At 50.1% G+C, this 15649-nt stretch overlaps 1 protein-coding gene across 3 annotated transcripts; it reads right to left on the bottom strand.

Annotated features, from left to right (window-relative positions):
* Positions 1–1106: 1106 nt before the first annotated feature.
* Positions 1107–13338, bottom strand: LOC100077254 (antizyme inhibitor 2-like). 3 transcript variants are annotated; one of them, XM_029080265.1, is made up of 12 exons: positions 13152–13274; positions 12962–13027; positions 12728–12820; positions 10903–11061; positions 9537–9710; positions 8299–8471; positions 6259–6393; positions 5954–6119; positions 4978–5125; positions 3802–3899; positions 3009–3226; positions 1107–1331 (listed from the first exon to the last, which is right to left on the bottom strand). In XM_029080265.1, the coding sequence occupies exons 3-12, from the start codon at positions 12782–12784 to the stop codon at positions 1316–1318; spliced, it is 1344 nt and encodes a 447-aa protein (XP_028936098.1). In that variant the 5' UTR covers positions 12785–12820; positions 12962–13027; positions 13152–13274; the 3' UTR covers positions 1107–1315. The 3 variants fall into 3 exon arrangements, with proteins under 3 accessions (XP_028936098.1, XP_028936096.1, XP_028936097.1); XM_029080263.1 differs by lacking the exon at positions 13152–13274 and adding an exon at positions 13281–13338 and having other exon boundaries at positions 10903–11048; positions 12728–13087; XM_029080264.1 differs by having other exon boundaries at positions 10903–11048; positions 12728–13027.
* Between the last annotated feature and the right edge of the window lie 2311 nt (positions 13339–15649).

The following is a 15649-nucleotide window of genomic DNA, read 5'->3' as shown; positions in this document are numbered from 1 at the left end:
ATGGTATTGATGCCTGCCTATTGTTTTGCTGTCTGTCTCCCCCTTTTAGGCTGGGAGCCCGCTGTTGGGCAGGGACTGCCTCTTTTGCCGAATTGTCCAGTGCTGTGCACACAGTAAGCACTCAATAAATACTATTGAATAATGATGATGGTATTTGTTAAGCGCTTACTATGTGCCAAGCACCGCTCTAAGCGCTGGGGTAGATACAAGGTAATTAGGTTGTCCACATGGGGCTCACAGACTTCATCCCCATTTTACAGATGAAGGAACTGAGGCAGAGAGAAGTGAAGTGACTTGCCCAAAGTCACACAGCTGACAAGCAGTGGAGGCGGGATTAGAACCCATGACCTCTGACTCCCAAGCCCAGGGTCCTGCCACTGAGCCAGGCTGTTTCTATGAAAAAATAGTGATGGCATTTGTAAAACGCCTACTGTAATAATACATAATGATGGTATTTGTTAAGTGCTTACTTTGCGCCAGGCACTGTTCTAAGCGCTGGGGTGGATTCATTCATTCATTCAATTGTATTTATTGAGTCCTTACTGTGTGCAGAGCACTGTACTAAGTGCTTAAAGCAAATCAGGTCGGACACAGTCTCTGGCCCATGGGCCCAGTCTCAATCTCCATTTTACACATGAGGTAACTGAGTCACAGAGAAGTCATTCATTCATTTATTCATTCACTAGTATTTATTGAGCGCTTAGTGTGTGCAGAGCACTGTACTAAGCACTTGGAAAGTACAATTCAACAATAAAGAGAGACAATCCCTGCCCACAACAGGCTTACAGTCTAGAAAGGGGAGACGAGTCAAGTGACTTGTCCGAGGTCACACAGCAGACAAGTGGCAGAGCCGGGAATAGAACCTTTGACCTTCTGACTCCCAGCCCTGTGCTCTACCCACTACATCACGCTGAAGCATTCATTCATTTATTCAATAGTATTTATTGAGCGCTCACTATGTGCAGAGCACTGTACTAAGCGCTTGGAATGGACAAATCGGTAACAGATAGAGACAGTCCCTGCCCTTTGACGGGCTTACGGTTTAATCGGGGGAGCCGGACAGACAAGGACAGTAGCAATAAGGGCTGTACGCTTGTTGTGGGCGGGGAATGTCTTTTATATTGCACTCTTTTAAGCTCTTAGTACAGCGCTCTGCACATAGTGAGCGCTCGATAAATACGTCTGACTGACCGACAGTGGCGAAAGCAAAATGAATGGGAGAAAGCAACAGCGAGGAGCGGGTTGTGCAGGCCCGAGGAGAAGGTCGTAGTCAGCCTTGATTCCTGAGGCAACAGGCAGCGACGGGGTCTCCACCTCACATTACCCAGTGGCTGGAAAGAGAAATATTCCCATTTAAATTAAGAAAGTTTTTCCCAAGCTGCTTTCCGACAAACTACTCCTTAACAGATATGGGACCTCCAAGGGACTCCTGTAGACTGGAAGTTCCCTGTGGACGGGGATCGTGTCTACCAACTTTATTACATTGTATTTATCAACGCTTAGTACAGTGATTCGCACCCAGTAAGTGCTCAATCAATACCATTAATTGACTGGTTGGCAGGACTGGCAATGTCAAATCCCACTTCCTTGCTCTGTCCCTCCTTTGCCGACCTTATAATGTTGGTATTTGTTAAGCGCTTACTATGTGCAGAGCACTGTTCTAAGCGCTGGGGTAGATACAGGGTCATCAGGCTGTCCCTCGTGAGGCTCACGGTCTTCATCCCCTTTTTTACAGATGAGGTCACTGAGGCACAGAGAAGTTAAGTGACTTGCCCACAGTCACGCAGCTGACAAGTGGCAGAGCTGGGATATAGGAGAACAGAGAAGCAGTGTGGCTCAGTGGAAAGACCCCGGGCTTGGAAGTCAGAGGTCATGGGTTCTAATCCCGGCTCCGCCACCTGTCAGCAGGGTGACTATGGGCAAGTCACTTCTCTGTGCCTCAGTTCCTTCATCTCTAAAATGGGGATGAAGACTGTGAGCCCCACATGGAACAACCTGAATACCTTGTATCTCCCCCAGCACTTAGAACAGTGCTTGGCACATAGTAAGCGCTTAACAAATACCATCATCATCATCATCATTATTATTATTAGCTCCAACCATTTAGGGGACAGCTACCCATCGTTCATATCTAGCCTCCATTCTGGCATATCTCCCCCACTAAACCTGGCCAAATCACATTCCCCTCCACCTTCGAAGCCCCTCTAAAATGGCACCTCTGCGGGGAGAACTTCTCTGATTAACTGCCCCCCACCAATTTTTTTACAGTATTTGTTAAGCTCTCCTGATGAGCCAGATACTGTACTAAGCCCTGGGGTAGATACAAGCTAATCAGGTTGGACACGACCCATGTCCCACATGGGGCTCACACTCTTAATCCCCATTTTGACAGGTGAGGAGACTGAGGCCCAGAGAAGCAGCAGAGTGTAGTGGATAGAGCACAGGTCCAGGAGTCAGAAGGTCATGGGTTCTAATCACTACTCCACCATTTGTCTGCTGTGTGACCTTGGGCAAGTCACTTCGCTTCCCTGGGCCTCAGTATGGGGATTGAGTCTGTGATGTGGGGCGGGGACTGCGTCCAACCTGATTTGCTTGTATCCACCCCAGCGCTTAACAGTGCCTAGCATAAAATAAGCGCTTAACAAATACTATTATGATGATGATGATGAGATTTGTCCAAGGTCACAGCATTCATTCATTCAATAGTATTTATCGAGCGCTTACTATGTGCCCAGCACTGTACTAAGCGCTTAGAATATACAATTCGGCAACAGACAGAGACAAGCCCTGCCCAGTGACGGGCTTACGGTCTAATCGGGGAGACAGACGGACAAAAACAAGATAACATAAACACGATAAATAGAATCAAGGGCATGTACACCTCATTAACAAAACGAGCGGCAGAGTCTGGATTAGAACCCAGGTCCTCTGACTCCCGGGCCCTCGCTCTTTCCACTAGGCCTCCCAGCTTCTGTCGATCCCCTGCCCTTATTGGCCGAGGCTCTCACCTGAGCTCTCTGCTGACGGTATTGTGGACCGGGGGTGCCGGGAAGCCGTTGAAGGTGGAGGTGAGGGTGACGGTGTAGGCGCCCATGTTCTCAAACATCAGCCAGTCCCCCACGTCCAGCTCGGGCAGCGGAATGTCATCCTGCGTAATCTTGTCCAAGTTGTCACACGTGGGACCCCACAGGGAGCAAGGATAGACAGGGAGCTCAGAGCTGATCTTCTGCACGGAGGACAAGGGAGGGCGGAGGAATCAGGTAGAGCTTAGGTAGAGCAGAGAAGCAGCGTGGCCTAGTGGATAGAGCCCGGGCCTGGGAGTCAGAAGGACCTGGGTTCTAATCCCTGCCCCGCCACTTGTCTGCTGTGTGACCTGGGACAAGTCGCTTCACTTCTCTGTGCCTCAGTTACCTCATCCGGAAAATGGGGATTGGGACTGTGAGCCACATGTGGGACATGGACTGTGTCCTACCTGATTAACTTGTATCTACCCCAGTGATTAGAACAGTGTCTGGTACACAGTACGTGCTCAACAAATACCACAAAAAAGGAAATAATAATAATTAAATAATAATAATATAAATAATTGAGGTATTTGGTAAGGCTACATGCCTTCCAACTCTATTATATCGTATTCTTCCAAGCACTTAGTACAGTGCTCAGCACACAGGAAGCACCGGTAAATACCACTGATTGACGACAAGGCCTGGAGAAACCTAGACTCTTAATTCGGTCAGAAAGAGACATTTTCAGCACGTCATCCCGATCCGCCCCCCACCATCCCCAGGTCTCTCCACTTGCCTTCATCACGATAGGTTTTGGTTCGATCTTTTCCAACGCAAAACTCTGGAAAGAGCCGTACACCCCATTATTCATATAGTACATAAATCGTTTGGAACCTGGAATAGAGGAGAAGAGTCAGGGCCCGAGCCAGGGTTGAAAAGCTACATTTGCCTTTCCTTCCCCTTACCAAGCCCGCTAAGTAAATGCACTGACTTTATTTACTTTTATTTATTTATAATGGCATTTGTTAGGTGTTTACTATGTGCCAAGCACTGTACTAAGCGCTAGGGTAGATATGAGATTCTCTGGTCAGACCCGGTCCCAGGCCCATGCAGGGCTCACGATCTAAGTAGGAGGCAGAGGAAAGGCCCAGAGAAGTGGCTCGCCCAACGTCACATAGCAGGGGAGTGGAGGAGGCAGGATTAGAATCCAGGTCCCCTGACTCCCAAGTTCCGTGCTCTTTCCATGCAGTCATGCTGTTTCAGCAGCACAAGACTCCACCGTGATGTGTGTGATTCAGAGTTCGTGGGGTCACACACGAGGCCTTAATTAAATATTAAGCACTTACTAGGTGTCAGCCACTTTGAGAGGTAAAAGATAACCAGATCGGACACGGTCCCTGAACCACACAGGGCTCACAGTCCAAGAAGCAGTGTGGCCCGGTGGAAAGGACGTGGGCCTGGGACTCAGAGGCTCTGCCACTTGTCTGCTGTGCGACCTCGGGCAAATCACTTCACTTCTTCGTGCCTCAGTCACCTCAGCTGGAAAACCGGGATTAAGACTGTGAACCCCACGTGGGTCATGGACTGTGTCCAACCTGATTAGCTTGTATCTACTGATTAGTTTAGGGCCTGGCACGTAGCAAGCGTTTAACGAATACCATAAACAAGGTTAAAAAAAGGAGAGCTGGTGTCTTTTCGTTTCCAGAGAAAGAAACGGAAGCCCAGGAGGGTTAGATGGCTCGCTGAGGATCCCGAGGATTAGAACCCTAGCCTCCTGATTCCGAGCCAAAAGATCTTTCCTTTAGCCCACGTCGCCTCTCTGGGCTTCAGTCAGTTTCACTGAACTCACCTGCATTAGTCAGCCTCCGTTGGTTTATTCATTCAATCCCATTTATCGAGTGCTTACTGTGCGCAAAGCACTGTACTAAGCACTTGGGAGAATACGATACAACAACATGGCAACCGGACCCACCTTCCTCCACCACCTCTCTCTTGGCTATGATGTTGACGGCGGCTCTGCACACGGACATGGCGTAATATTTCCCAGGTTCTGCAATGAGCTCCACCCCAGAGCCTTCTGGAAAATGCCGATCCAGGCTGGAGTTGATCACCTCCGCCATCTAATGTGGAGGGAAGGGCCGGAGTGGAGTTCTTCTTCCGATCGGCGGCAACCCCCCTAGCCACAGTTCACGGTTCCGAGGGGAATCCGACCCGGGGGACTAATAGTAAATATTTGGCCTTGCTAAAATCACACCTCCTCCAAGAGGCCTTCCCCGATTAAGCCCTCAGTTTCCCTTCTCCCTCTCCTTTCTGTGTCGCTGTGTGTCGATCTGTCACCGTTAAGCACTTCCTAGTCACAGCCCCGCAGCACTTGGGTACATATCTGTAATCTATGTATTTATTTTTATGTCTGTCTTACCCGCTAGACTACAGCGTGGCTCAGTGGAAAGAGCCTGGGCTTGGGAGTCAGAGGTCACGGGTTCTAATCCCAGTTCCGCCACTTGCCGGCTGTGTGGCTTTGGGCAAGTCACTTAATTTCTCTATGCCTCAGTTACCTCATCTGTAAAATGGGGATTAAAACTGTGAGCCCCATGTGGGGCAACCTGATCACCTTGTATCCCCCAGCGCTTAGTACAGAGCTTTGCACATAGTAAGCGCTTAACAAATACCAACATTATTATTATTAATCTTGTGGGCAGGAAACGTATCTACCAGCTCTTTCGCGTTATAGTCTCCCAAGTGCTTAGTACAATGCTTTGCATACAGTAAGTATTCAATAAATAGCATTGATTGATCGAATATCTGTGGAAGTACTCATCGGCAGCTCCGAGCCCCTCTAAGAGCTATCACAACCTGGAACCTGACAACCAGTCAAGACTAACCCCCCACCCAGTGCCTTCCAACTCCTCCTCCTTCCCCGCTTAACTCTCGATCGGCGGCCCTCTCACCTCCTCAAACGTGGGCACGAAGCTCTCGTTGCCCGGGAACCCGCCACCGATGTCCAGTAAACGCATCTCGTGCCCCTCTTGTCTTCCCATCTCAAACACCCGGTGGGCGTCCTCAATGGCCCGCCTGAAGGTTTGGGAGTTCTGGCAGCCGGAGCCCACGTGGAAACTGCACACACGGAAAGCAGTCAGCGTGGTCAGCCTCACCCCCGCATCCCCGATCGGGGCTGTGAGGAGAAAGTGGAGGACCGGGGAGGATTCCCTCAGGGAGCGCTCTCTCTCTCTCTCTTTCTCCCTCTCAGTCTCACCTGACTCCCACGACTGCAACGCCTAGTGCCCTCGCAGCCTCCAGCAGGCATGGGCAGCTCTCCAGGGGCGCCCCGAACTTCTCGCTCAGTTGGGCCAGGCTCTCCGAGTCTTCGGTCTTGATCCTGAGGACCATGCTGTGGGGAAAGGGAGGAGCGGGTCATTCTCTCAGGTCAGAAGACAAATGGAGAAAGGTTCTTGACTGCTCCCAGACACAGACCACTCCTCTTCCTGGGACAGCAGGTGAATGGTTCAGTACATTGTAAGCCTCAGTACATTTTTTTAATGGTATTTGCTAAGTACTTACGATGTGCAGGCACTGTAATAAGCAGTCGAGCAAATCCAAGCTAATCAGAGAAGCAGCATGGCTTAGTGGAAAGAGCCCGGTCTTGGGAGTCAGAGGTTGTGGGTTCTAATCCCGGTTCTACCCCTTGTCAGCTGTGTGACTATGGGCAAGTCACTTCACTTCTCTGTGCCTCAATTACCTCATCTGTAAAATGGGGATTAAGACTGTGAGCCCCATGTGGGCAACCTGATAATCGTGTATATACCCCAGTGCTTAGCACAGTACTTGGCACACAGTAAGCGCTTAACAAATATGATTATTGCACACATTATTATTATTATTATATGGTCCACTTTCCACATGGGGCTCATAGTCTTTATCCCAATTTTATAGAGGAAGGAACTGAAGCACAAAGAAGGGAAACGACTTGCTCAAGGTCATACAGCAGACAAGTGGGGGAGCCGGGACTCGAACCCAGATCCTTCTGACTCCCAGGCCCGGGCTCTATCCACTAGGACACTCTGCTTCAATACCCTAGATTCAAAGCCCTTGTTCCTTGCCTCAGTAGTGAGGTCTATATTGGCATCGTTAGAGAAAAGCCCCTTTCTAAGGGTGGACCAGAGGGTTCCAAACAATAAATAATAATAATAATAATAACTGTGGTATTTGTTAAATGCTTTCTATGTGCCAAGCACTGTACTAAGCGCTGGGGTAGATAAAAGATGATCAGCACAGACACAGTCCCTCTAGACTGTAAGGTCCTTACGGGCAGAGAACGTCTAATTCTGTTGTATTACAGTACAGAACTCTGCACATCATAAGTGCTCGATAAATGGGATTGATCGATTGATTGATGGGGCGCACAGTCTAAATAGGAGGGAGAATGGGTTTTGAACCCCCATTTTACGGATGAGGAAACTGAGGCACAGAGAACTTAAGCGAGTTGCCCAAGGTAGCCAGCAAACACCAGTGCCTTTTTCCTAGCACCTGGAGATTAAAGCCAACTGGGCAGTCGTCTTCTCTAGAGAACTGACCCAACCTTCCCTCCACCACACTTCAGTGTGGGGACCTGGACAGCTGAAGACATTAAGGAAATTTGCTTAGAGAACTGGCCTGCTGTTTGGCTTCGGGCAAGTCGCTGAACCTGTCTGGACCTCATTTGCCCCATCTGTAAAACGAGGATAAAAATAGCTGAAAACAGTTGGAATTTAAATTGAAAACTCCAGAAGGGACGGGATTGGTGTCTGATTGGATTGCTCTGCATCTACTCCTGCACTTAGCAAATAATGTTTGTGATAAATGTAAGAAGCGGTATGTTCTAGTGGATAGAGCAGAGCCTTGAGAGTCAGAAGGACCTGGGTTCTAATCTTGCCTGCTGTGTGACCTTGGGCAAGTCACTTCACTTCTCTGGCCCTCATTTACCTCATCTGGAAAATGGGGATTAAGACTGTGAACCCCATGTGACAGGGACTATGCCCGACCTGATTAGCTTGTATCTACCCCAGCGCTTAGTACGGTGCTTGACACACAGTCGGCACTTAACAAAATACCATCATCACATCACCATCATTATTATTATGATCATGAGTATTCTGTTTATAGTGGACCTAATAATAGAGGAATTCATCTTGAAGAACGTCAGTCAAACCACTGATCCCCAACCTTTTATAAAAGGGCGACTTGTCCACGGGTTCTTGAGGATCCCCACCCCGTCGGTGAAGGAGAACCCCCCCGACCTTTGGGAACGTATCCTCACCTGGCGGTGGGATGGAACTTGGCCACCTTGGTGAGCTCCCCCTCGTTGTCGAAGGTCATCAGCCGCACCCCGTGACTGGCCGCGAACTGGATGTGGGACGTCTGTTTGCAGGGGTTGGCGTAGATGATCCGGGCTGCTGGGACTCCCAGCTCCAACACCTGCTCCAGCTCCCCCTGAGCGACCCAGAGCACAGGGTTACACAGGCTCCTCCCTCTGCCCCCACCCACTGCAGTCAGCACCTGAGGTTGTGCCAGGGATCGGGGGAAATGGGGCTGGGGGAAGAGATTGACCAAGAGTAGAGGGGACCCTGCAACATGAGAGAAACAGCCATAATTCTTGGGTTCCCTTCCACGCTGGGAAGACGATACACAATCCACTCCGAACGAGAGATGGGAGGAGAGGGGAGGGTGGAGGTAGAGGACGTCGGCCCAGAAGCTTCACCACTGAGCCGTCGAGGAACTCTTCACTGCCAGCGAGCCCCTGGCCACTGGAAATTTCAGGCTGGCTCACGGGAGCAATCTGGCTGGATGTTCCTTCCCTCCGGTTCGACGGTTTACCTCCACGGTTCCACTTAGAAGTAGACTTTGGGCTCCCTGGTTATCGGATGCTAGCAGACAGCAGCAGTAGAAAGCAGGAGGAAGTGAGAGCAGAGAGTCCTTTCCGTGCCCTCAAGGGAGTTTAGAATACCAATCTTTAGCCCCAGAATGAAAACTTCCTCCTAAAATGGGCTTCTGCCCCAGCCCAGACCTAGTAGTCCTCAATTTGCTTCATGACCACCGGACCAAGGCACGACTTGGAGACTGAAGTAGGAGAGAGTCAGACAGAGAGGACACTGATGACGAATTCCCTAGGTTTTAGTGGATCTGGCCAAGGGGATCGAACGATCACTTAGGTACTACTTATAGTCCAAAACGTCTCACTTTCTGACCCCAACCAGGGAGAATCTCAGAATTCCAGTTTCCTGGATGAAGCTTCCAGGATTGGGATCAAGGATGAAGTTGGGTGACCACAGTAGGGGCAGGGGATGGGTCCAAGGCAAGACAGAGGTGCTCCGCCCCCCACCACTAGAAAGGGCAAGAAGTCCAGCTTCCCTCCCCGCCCCCACAGGCCACCAGGCCTGTCCCGTGGGGAAACCCGACCCCAGCCTCAGACTGGGACCCGTCACTTTCTGGCCACCCTGGGACCTTCGCTCATCCCCACGGTCCCTCCCCTTCTTCCCCAGGGCTGGTTAGAGCTACCTGGCTGGCACAATCAAACCCAGTGCCCAGATTCTTCAGGGTCTGCAGCGCCCAGGGGCTGTTGTTGCATTTCACGGCGTAAAACGGCGTCACCCGGGGCAGAGCCCGCAGGAAGCCCCGGTGTCTCCGGACCAGCTCTCCCAGGTCGGCCACCAAGAAGGAGTCTCTCTGCTCCTGCGGGAAGAAGTGTGAGGGGCCGGTTCTGGAGGAGTCTGGGGGGGCGGGGCAGAGAGACCAGCCACCGACACTCACCCCTGGGTATTGGGCAAGCAGGGACTGGTTCATCAGGACTCAAAGAGGACTAACGCAACCAGGGAGGGGACTGAGTAGTTCCTCCAATCAATCATTCATATTTATCGAGCGTTCACTGTGCAGAGCACTGTACTAAACGCTTGGTAAGGGACAATATAACAGAGTTGGTAGACACATCCCTTGCCCACAACAACCTTACAGTCCTTCAAGCCCCAGAAGCCCTGAACCCATCATCCTGGCCGGGACCTAGTGGAAAGACCGAGGGCCAAAGAGTCAGGAGACCTAGGTTCTAATCTTGGCTCTGCCACTTGTTTACTGTGTGACTGTGGGTAATTCACTTCACTTCAATCAGGATGGGGCAGACTGATTGAGTGCTTTAAAGCCGATGGTAAGGAGCTGCTGTTTGATGTGGAGATGGATGGGCAACCAGTGGAGGTTCTTGAAGAATGGGGAGATGTGGACTGAACGAGTTTTGAGAAAAATAATCTAAGCAGCAGAGTGAAGTGTGGATTTGAGTTGGAAGGGAGAGGGGGCAGGGAGGTCAGCGAGGAGACGGACGCGGTCGTCGAGGTGGGATAAATTACCAGGTGGCCTCTCCAGGGGCCAGCTTCTGCCTGGAAACCCTGAGCTTCCACTTCTTAAAGCTGGGTTAAGACCCTAAGGAGGTCAGGGGCCAGCTCTGTACAGTTAACATTGCGAGCTCCTTGAAGGCAGGGAATCTGCCTTGTTTCCATAACATTCTTCCAAACCCATAGTTCAGTGTGTGGGCCTCAGTAGGTGCTAAGTAAATATCATTGACTGGTGAATTATACAGAGACGAACACGCCTGTTAGATCCTCCCAGACTAGAGGACCCCACAGAAGAATTGGGGACCACTGTAACTCCTCTCTAGGCTGTAAGCTTCTTGAGGGCAGGGCTCGTGTCCAACAACTATGCCATGCTCTCCCAAGCACTTAGAATAGTGTTCTGCACAAAATAAACACTCAAAAAATTCCATCAACCATTTTCAGTTTTCACAGCGTGGGGGGAGGAAAGCGACACATCAATTATGGAACACCTCTCAAGTCTCATTTCCTTCACATGAGCGTAAGCCTTGAACAATGAAGCCCCTTACCGAGAGGGAAAGCTCTTGGATTTTTTGCTGTAGAAACTGTAGAGCCGACACGCCTTCTTCCCGAAGGATGAGGCCATTTTTCTCCTCACAGCCGGCTGCAATCCCTTCTTCCCGACCGGCCGTGACGGTCCCGGGAGGAGAGGTGCCTGGGAATTGAGACTGAAGTCCATTTAGTGTATCAACTGTGAGAGGCAAACAGGCTGATTCCAGTTCTGCATCTTTTAGAGCAGCCTCTCGGGAGCCTAGAAGTCATCTCGTCACAGACCCTTTCCCCAGCCTGATTCGTCCCTCATCCCCCCAGCGGAGGCACCAACCGGGGAAGGAATTTAAAAGAATAAAGTCCTCGAGCTTATACAAGCAGAGATTTTAGCCTTGAGAAGCTCTCTTTTCAGCCCTGAAATTTGGAAGTGTCCCCTTACGGTGACATCACTCTTGTAAGGTTTCTCAGGTTTCGCTGGGTTTAAAATATAAATGTCTCTCCCCCCTCCCCTCACTAGACTGTGAGATCCTTGGGGCACAGGCTATGACTTCTATAATTTTCCTTGGAATTTTCCAGCAGCACCAAATCCTTGTCCTCTACCTTCTGTCTACCCAAGTCCTATTAGAGAAGGGAAGTGGCATGGCCTAATGGATAAAGCCCAGGCCTGGGAGTCAGAAGGACCTGAGTTCTAATCCCGGTCTGCCACTTGCCTGCTGTGTGACCTTGGGCAAGTCAGTTCACTTCTCTGGGCCTCAATCCCTCATCTGTAAAATGGGGATGAAGACTGTGAGCCCCAAGTGGGACAGGGACTGTGTCCAACCCGATTAGCTTGTAATAATACTAATAATGTTGGCATTTGTTAAGTGCTTACTATGTGCAAAGCACTGTTCTAAGCGCTGGGGAGGATACAAGGTGATCAGGTTGTCCCACGTGGGGCTTACAGTCTTAATGCCCATTTTACAGATGAGGGAAGTGAGGCACAGAGAGGTTAAGTGACTTGCCCAAAGTCACATAGCTGGCAAGCAGCAGAGTAGGGATTTGAACTCATGATCTCTGAATTCCCAGCCCGTGCTCCTCCCACTGAGCCACGCTGCTCCTCTTGTATCCACCCTAGCACTTAGTACAGTGCCTGTCACATAGTAAGTGCTTAACAAATACCAGAGTTATTATTGTTAGATGCAAGCTCTTTGTGGGCAGGGAACATGTCCCATATTTGTGTTGTATTTTCCCAAGTGCTCAGTATGGTGCACTGAATCCAGTGGGCTTTCAATAAATACCTTTACTACTACTAGAGAAGCTACCAGCGTGGCTTAGTGGAAAAGAGCATGGGCTGGGGAGTCAGAGGTCGTGGATTCTAATCCCGGCTCCGCCACTGATCAGCTGTGTGACTTTGGGCAAGTCACTTGACTTCTCTGTGCCTCAGTTCCCTCATCTGTAAAATGGGGATTAAGCCTGAGAGCCCTACGTGGGACAACTTGATTACCCCAGCGCTTAGAACAGTGCTCAGCACACAGTAAGCGCTAAACGATTGCCATCATCATTATTATTATTACTAGTTTCATTTCCACCCCATAAGGCTTTAGCAAAAGATCGATTACTGACTGCAAGCTCTTTGAGGGCAGGGATCTATCACCATCTCCCAGTCTCTTAGTGCTGTGCTAGGCACACAGTAGGTGCTCAATCATTACAATTGATTGATTGACTCAGGGAGCGACAAGAATAAAGAGAACAGGGCCAATACTGCCATACTGATGTCGGTCCCAGGCTGAGGGCAACTTGAAATCCTGAAGGAGCGGACCGCCTGAGGGGAGAGTGGACTACAGCCTGAGGGGAGAGTAGACTCACCCAAGAAAGCGAGCTTGGGCGTGCACGTCCCAGAGAAGAGAAGACGACGGCGGCCATGTCGGGGTGGGCCGTAGAAGACTCGGGGACCTGGAACTGGGAAATTTGCACCCCGGCTGCCTTGGGCAGGAAATCCCTGGAATAGTCTGCTCAGGCAGGGAGGATGTGAAGTTCTGGCCCTCCAAATTGGATTTTTAGAAGGAAGATGGAAACTCCAAATGGGCAGAGCCATTTTACCTCACACCTTCCTTTAGGTTTACGGGGAGAAGGCGGGGCCCCTGTCCAGACGCAGATTTCGGTGACCTAGAGAGCGTGAGGGAGAGTTCGAAGGTCTTCCTCGAGGCTGATTTACTGTCCTTTCTGCTGCAGTGAAATCAAAAGGAGAAAAACTTTGGCTGGATGCCCCGCTCCCCCGTGCCCACCTCACCTGTCGCCGCCCGAGGAGGACTGCCCGAAGACGGGAAACTGGGCGGAGAGCGGAGGGGAAACTGAGAGGGTGGCTCTCCCGGGACTGGTCCTCCCTGCTCGGCCGGCCCTCGGTGGTCTTCCCCCACACCTCTGACTAAGCTGTCACGGAAGAATTGGCAGTGGATTTCGCTTCGGGTGGGATGGTGCCAGGACTCTGACAGCAGGACTTTTGCTCAAAAAAGTTAATGGCAAACTTGAAAGTTAGAACCTAGCAGTTAAGCAAATCTGTAGAGTCGCTTGCAAAAATTATTTATTGCCCACACGACAGGGGCCCAATTTTGGTCACAAACAGGGGCGAACAGCTGGAGGCATCCAGTTAGCGGGCACCAAAAAGGGGGAGGAAGGGAGACCCAGCAAGTCTCAGCGCCACAGAACAATCGATCGATCGATCGATCAATGACGTTTATTGAGCGCTTACTGGGTGCAGAGCACTGTACTAAGTGCTTGGGAGAATACATTATAACCGAGTTGATAGACAAGTTCCCTGCCCATAACAGGCTTATAATCTAGAGGGGGTGACAGACTCAATATAAATGAATAAATTACAGATATGTACGAAAGTGCTGTGGGGCTGAGAGTGAGGGGGGTGAGAAAAGAATGCAAATTCAAATGCAAGGACAACACGGAAGGGAGTGGAGAAGTGCTTAGTACAGTGCTCTGCACAGAGTAACCACTCTATAAATATGACTGATTGCTTGAACTGGTGTGAGAGTGGGAGGATGAGAGTGGGAGTGAGGATGTATGAATGGATCAGAGTTAGGTTTTGATTGGGGGAGAAGGGAAGGAGGACGGAGACGGGGAGGCAGCTAAAACAATACCAAGAAAAGGGGGAGTCTGAGTAAATCGGAATCCTCTCATTTGCCGCCAACTCACTGAGAGGAAGAAATGGTTCGTTGGTGGAAGGATTTTTTTGGGATTGCGTTAATGTCGTACTTTGCTGTGGAACAAACGGGAGGAAATAGGGACTGATAATATAACCCTGCCACCGGCAAACCACATCACCCACCAGCTCTCTTGGGTCTCTCTGTTACCTCCCATATACATGTCACTCCCTCTCTCTCATTGCCTTTCCTCATTTTTTCTCCCCTCTGTTCTCAGACCATTGAAAGCCCCCACCTCCGTGTACATCCTGAGCCCCGTTCCACTTTGAATCCTAGAAGATACGGTCATTTTAACTCAAAGGCACTCCCAGAACCAAAGAGCACAGGCAAAGATATTCCTGGAAAGGAGGAAGAAGAGGGAGACAGAAGCAGCCCGGCCTCGTGGGAAGAGCTGAGGCCTGGAAGTCAGAAGACCTGGGTTCTTTTCCCAGCTCTGCCAAATATTTGTTCTGTGACCCTGGGAAAGTCACTCACTCCTCCTGTTCTCCCTCCAGACTTAGACTGTGAGACCTGTGTGGGACAGGGATTGTGTCCAAACTACTTGACGTGTATCTACCCCAATACTTAGTGTTTGGCACGTAGTAAGCCCTTAACAAATACCATTAAAAAAATATAGATAAACCCAGAGAGGCAGAAAGGGTGAAGCTGACTACTGACCCATCAGTGCCTAATGCTTGCCATCCAGCTTGGAGACAGGAGGATGGACTAGATGACCTTTGGAAAACCTTTCCAGTTCCAGGATGCAGAATCACAATGTAACCATTGGGTACAAAGGAGACCCCTGGCCCAGAACAGTGACAGAAAATAATAATAATCATAATAATTTTGATATTTGTTAAGTCCTTATTATGTGCCAATCAATGTACTATGATGTGGGATACATACAAGATAACCAGGTCCCACATGGGGCTCATAGTCTAAGTAGGGGGGAGACAAAGCATTGAATCCCTCTTTTGCAGATGAGGGAACTGAGGCCCAGAAAAGTGGAGTGATTGGCCCAAGGTCACACAGCAGGTAAATGGCAGAACGCAGGTCCTCTAACTACCAGGCCTGTGCTCTTCTCATTCCCTACATTCCCCAGGGGTCCCAACCCCCCTTCCCCAGCTTGGGACCCAGTCTGGAGCTGTGACTGATCCACTGCATCTTCCCATCATGTGTTCTTTTCTTGTTTTATTGATCTTACCTGGCTAAAGCAGAGTAATATTGTGCACAGAAAACAGCAGTCTTGGGGTACAGGAACTGGGGAGTGGGCAAGGAGGGAAAGCTGTGTTTGGCATTGGGGGGTTAGGTAGTAAGAGGAAGCTTAGCTCTGGCCCGTAGACTGTAAACTTCTTGTGGGCAGGGATCACCTCAACTAACTGTTCTATGGTACTCAATCCAGTGCTTGGAACACTATAAAAGCAGTGTGGCTTAGTGGAAAGAGCAGGGGCTTGGGAGTCAGAGGTCATGAGTTCTAATCCTGGCTCCACCATTTTTCAATTTTTTGACTTTGGGCAAGTCACTTCACTTCTCTGTGCTTCAGTTCCCTCATCTGTAAAATGGGGATTAAGACTGTGAGCCCCAAGTGAGACAGGGA

Source organism: Ornithorhynchus anatinus, chromosome 16, assembly GCF_004115215.2.
Source record: "Ornithorhynchus anatinus isolate Pmale09 chromosome 16, mOrnAna1.pri.v4, whole genome shotgun sequence".
In the NCBI taxonomy this organism is placed as follows: Eukaryota; Metazoa; Chordata; class Mammalia; order Monotremata; family Ornithorhynchidae; genus Ornithorhynchus; species Ornithorhynchus anatinus.
Note: the sequence above shows the minus strand (reverse complement) of the source record. Positions and strands in the feature narration are given on the sequence as shown.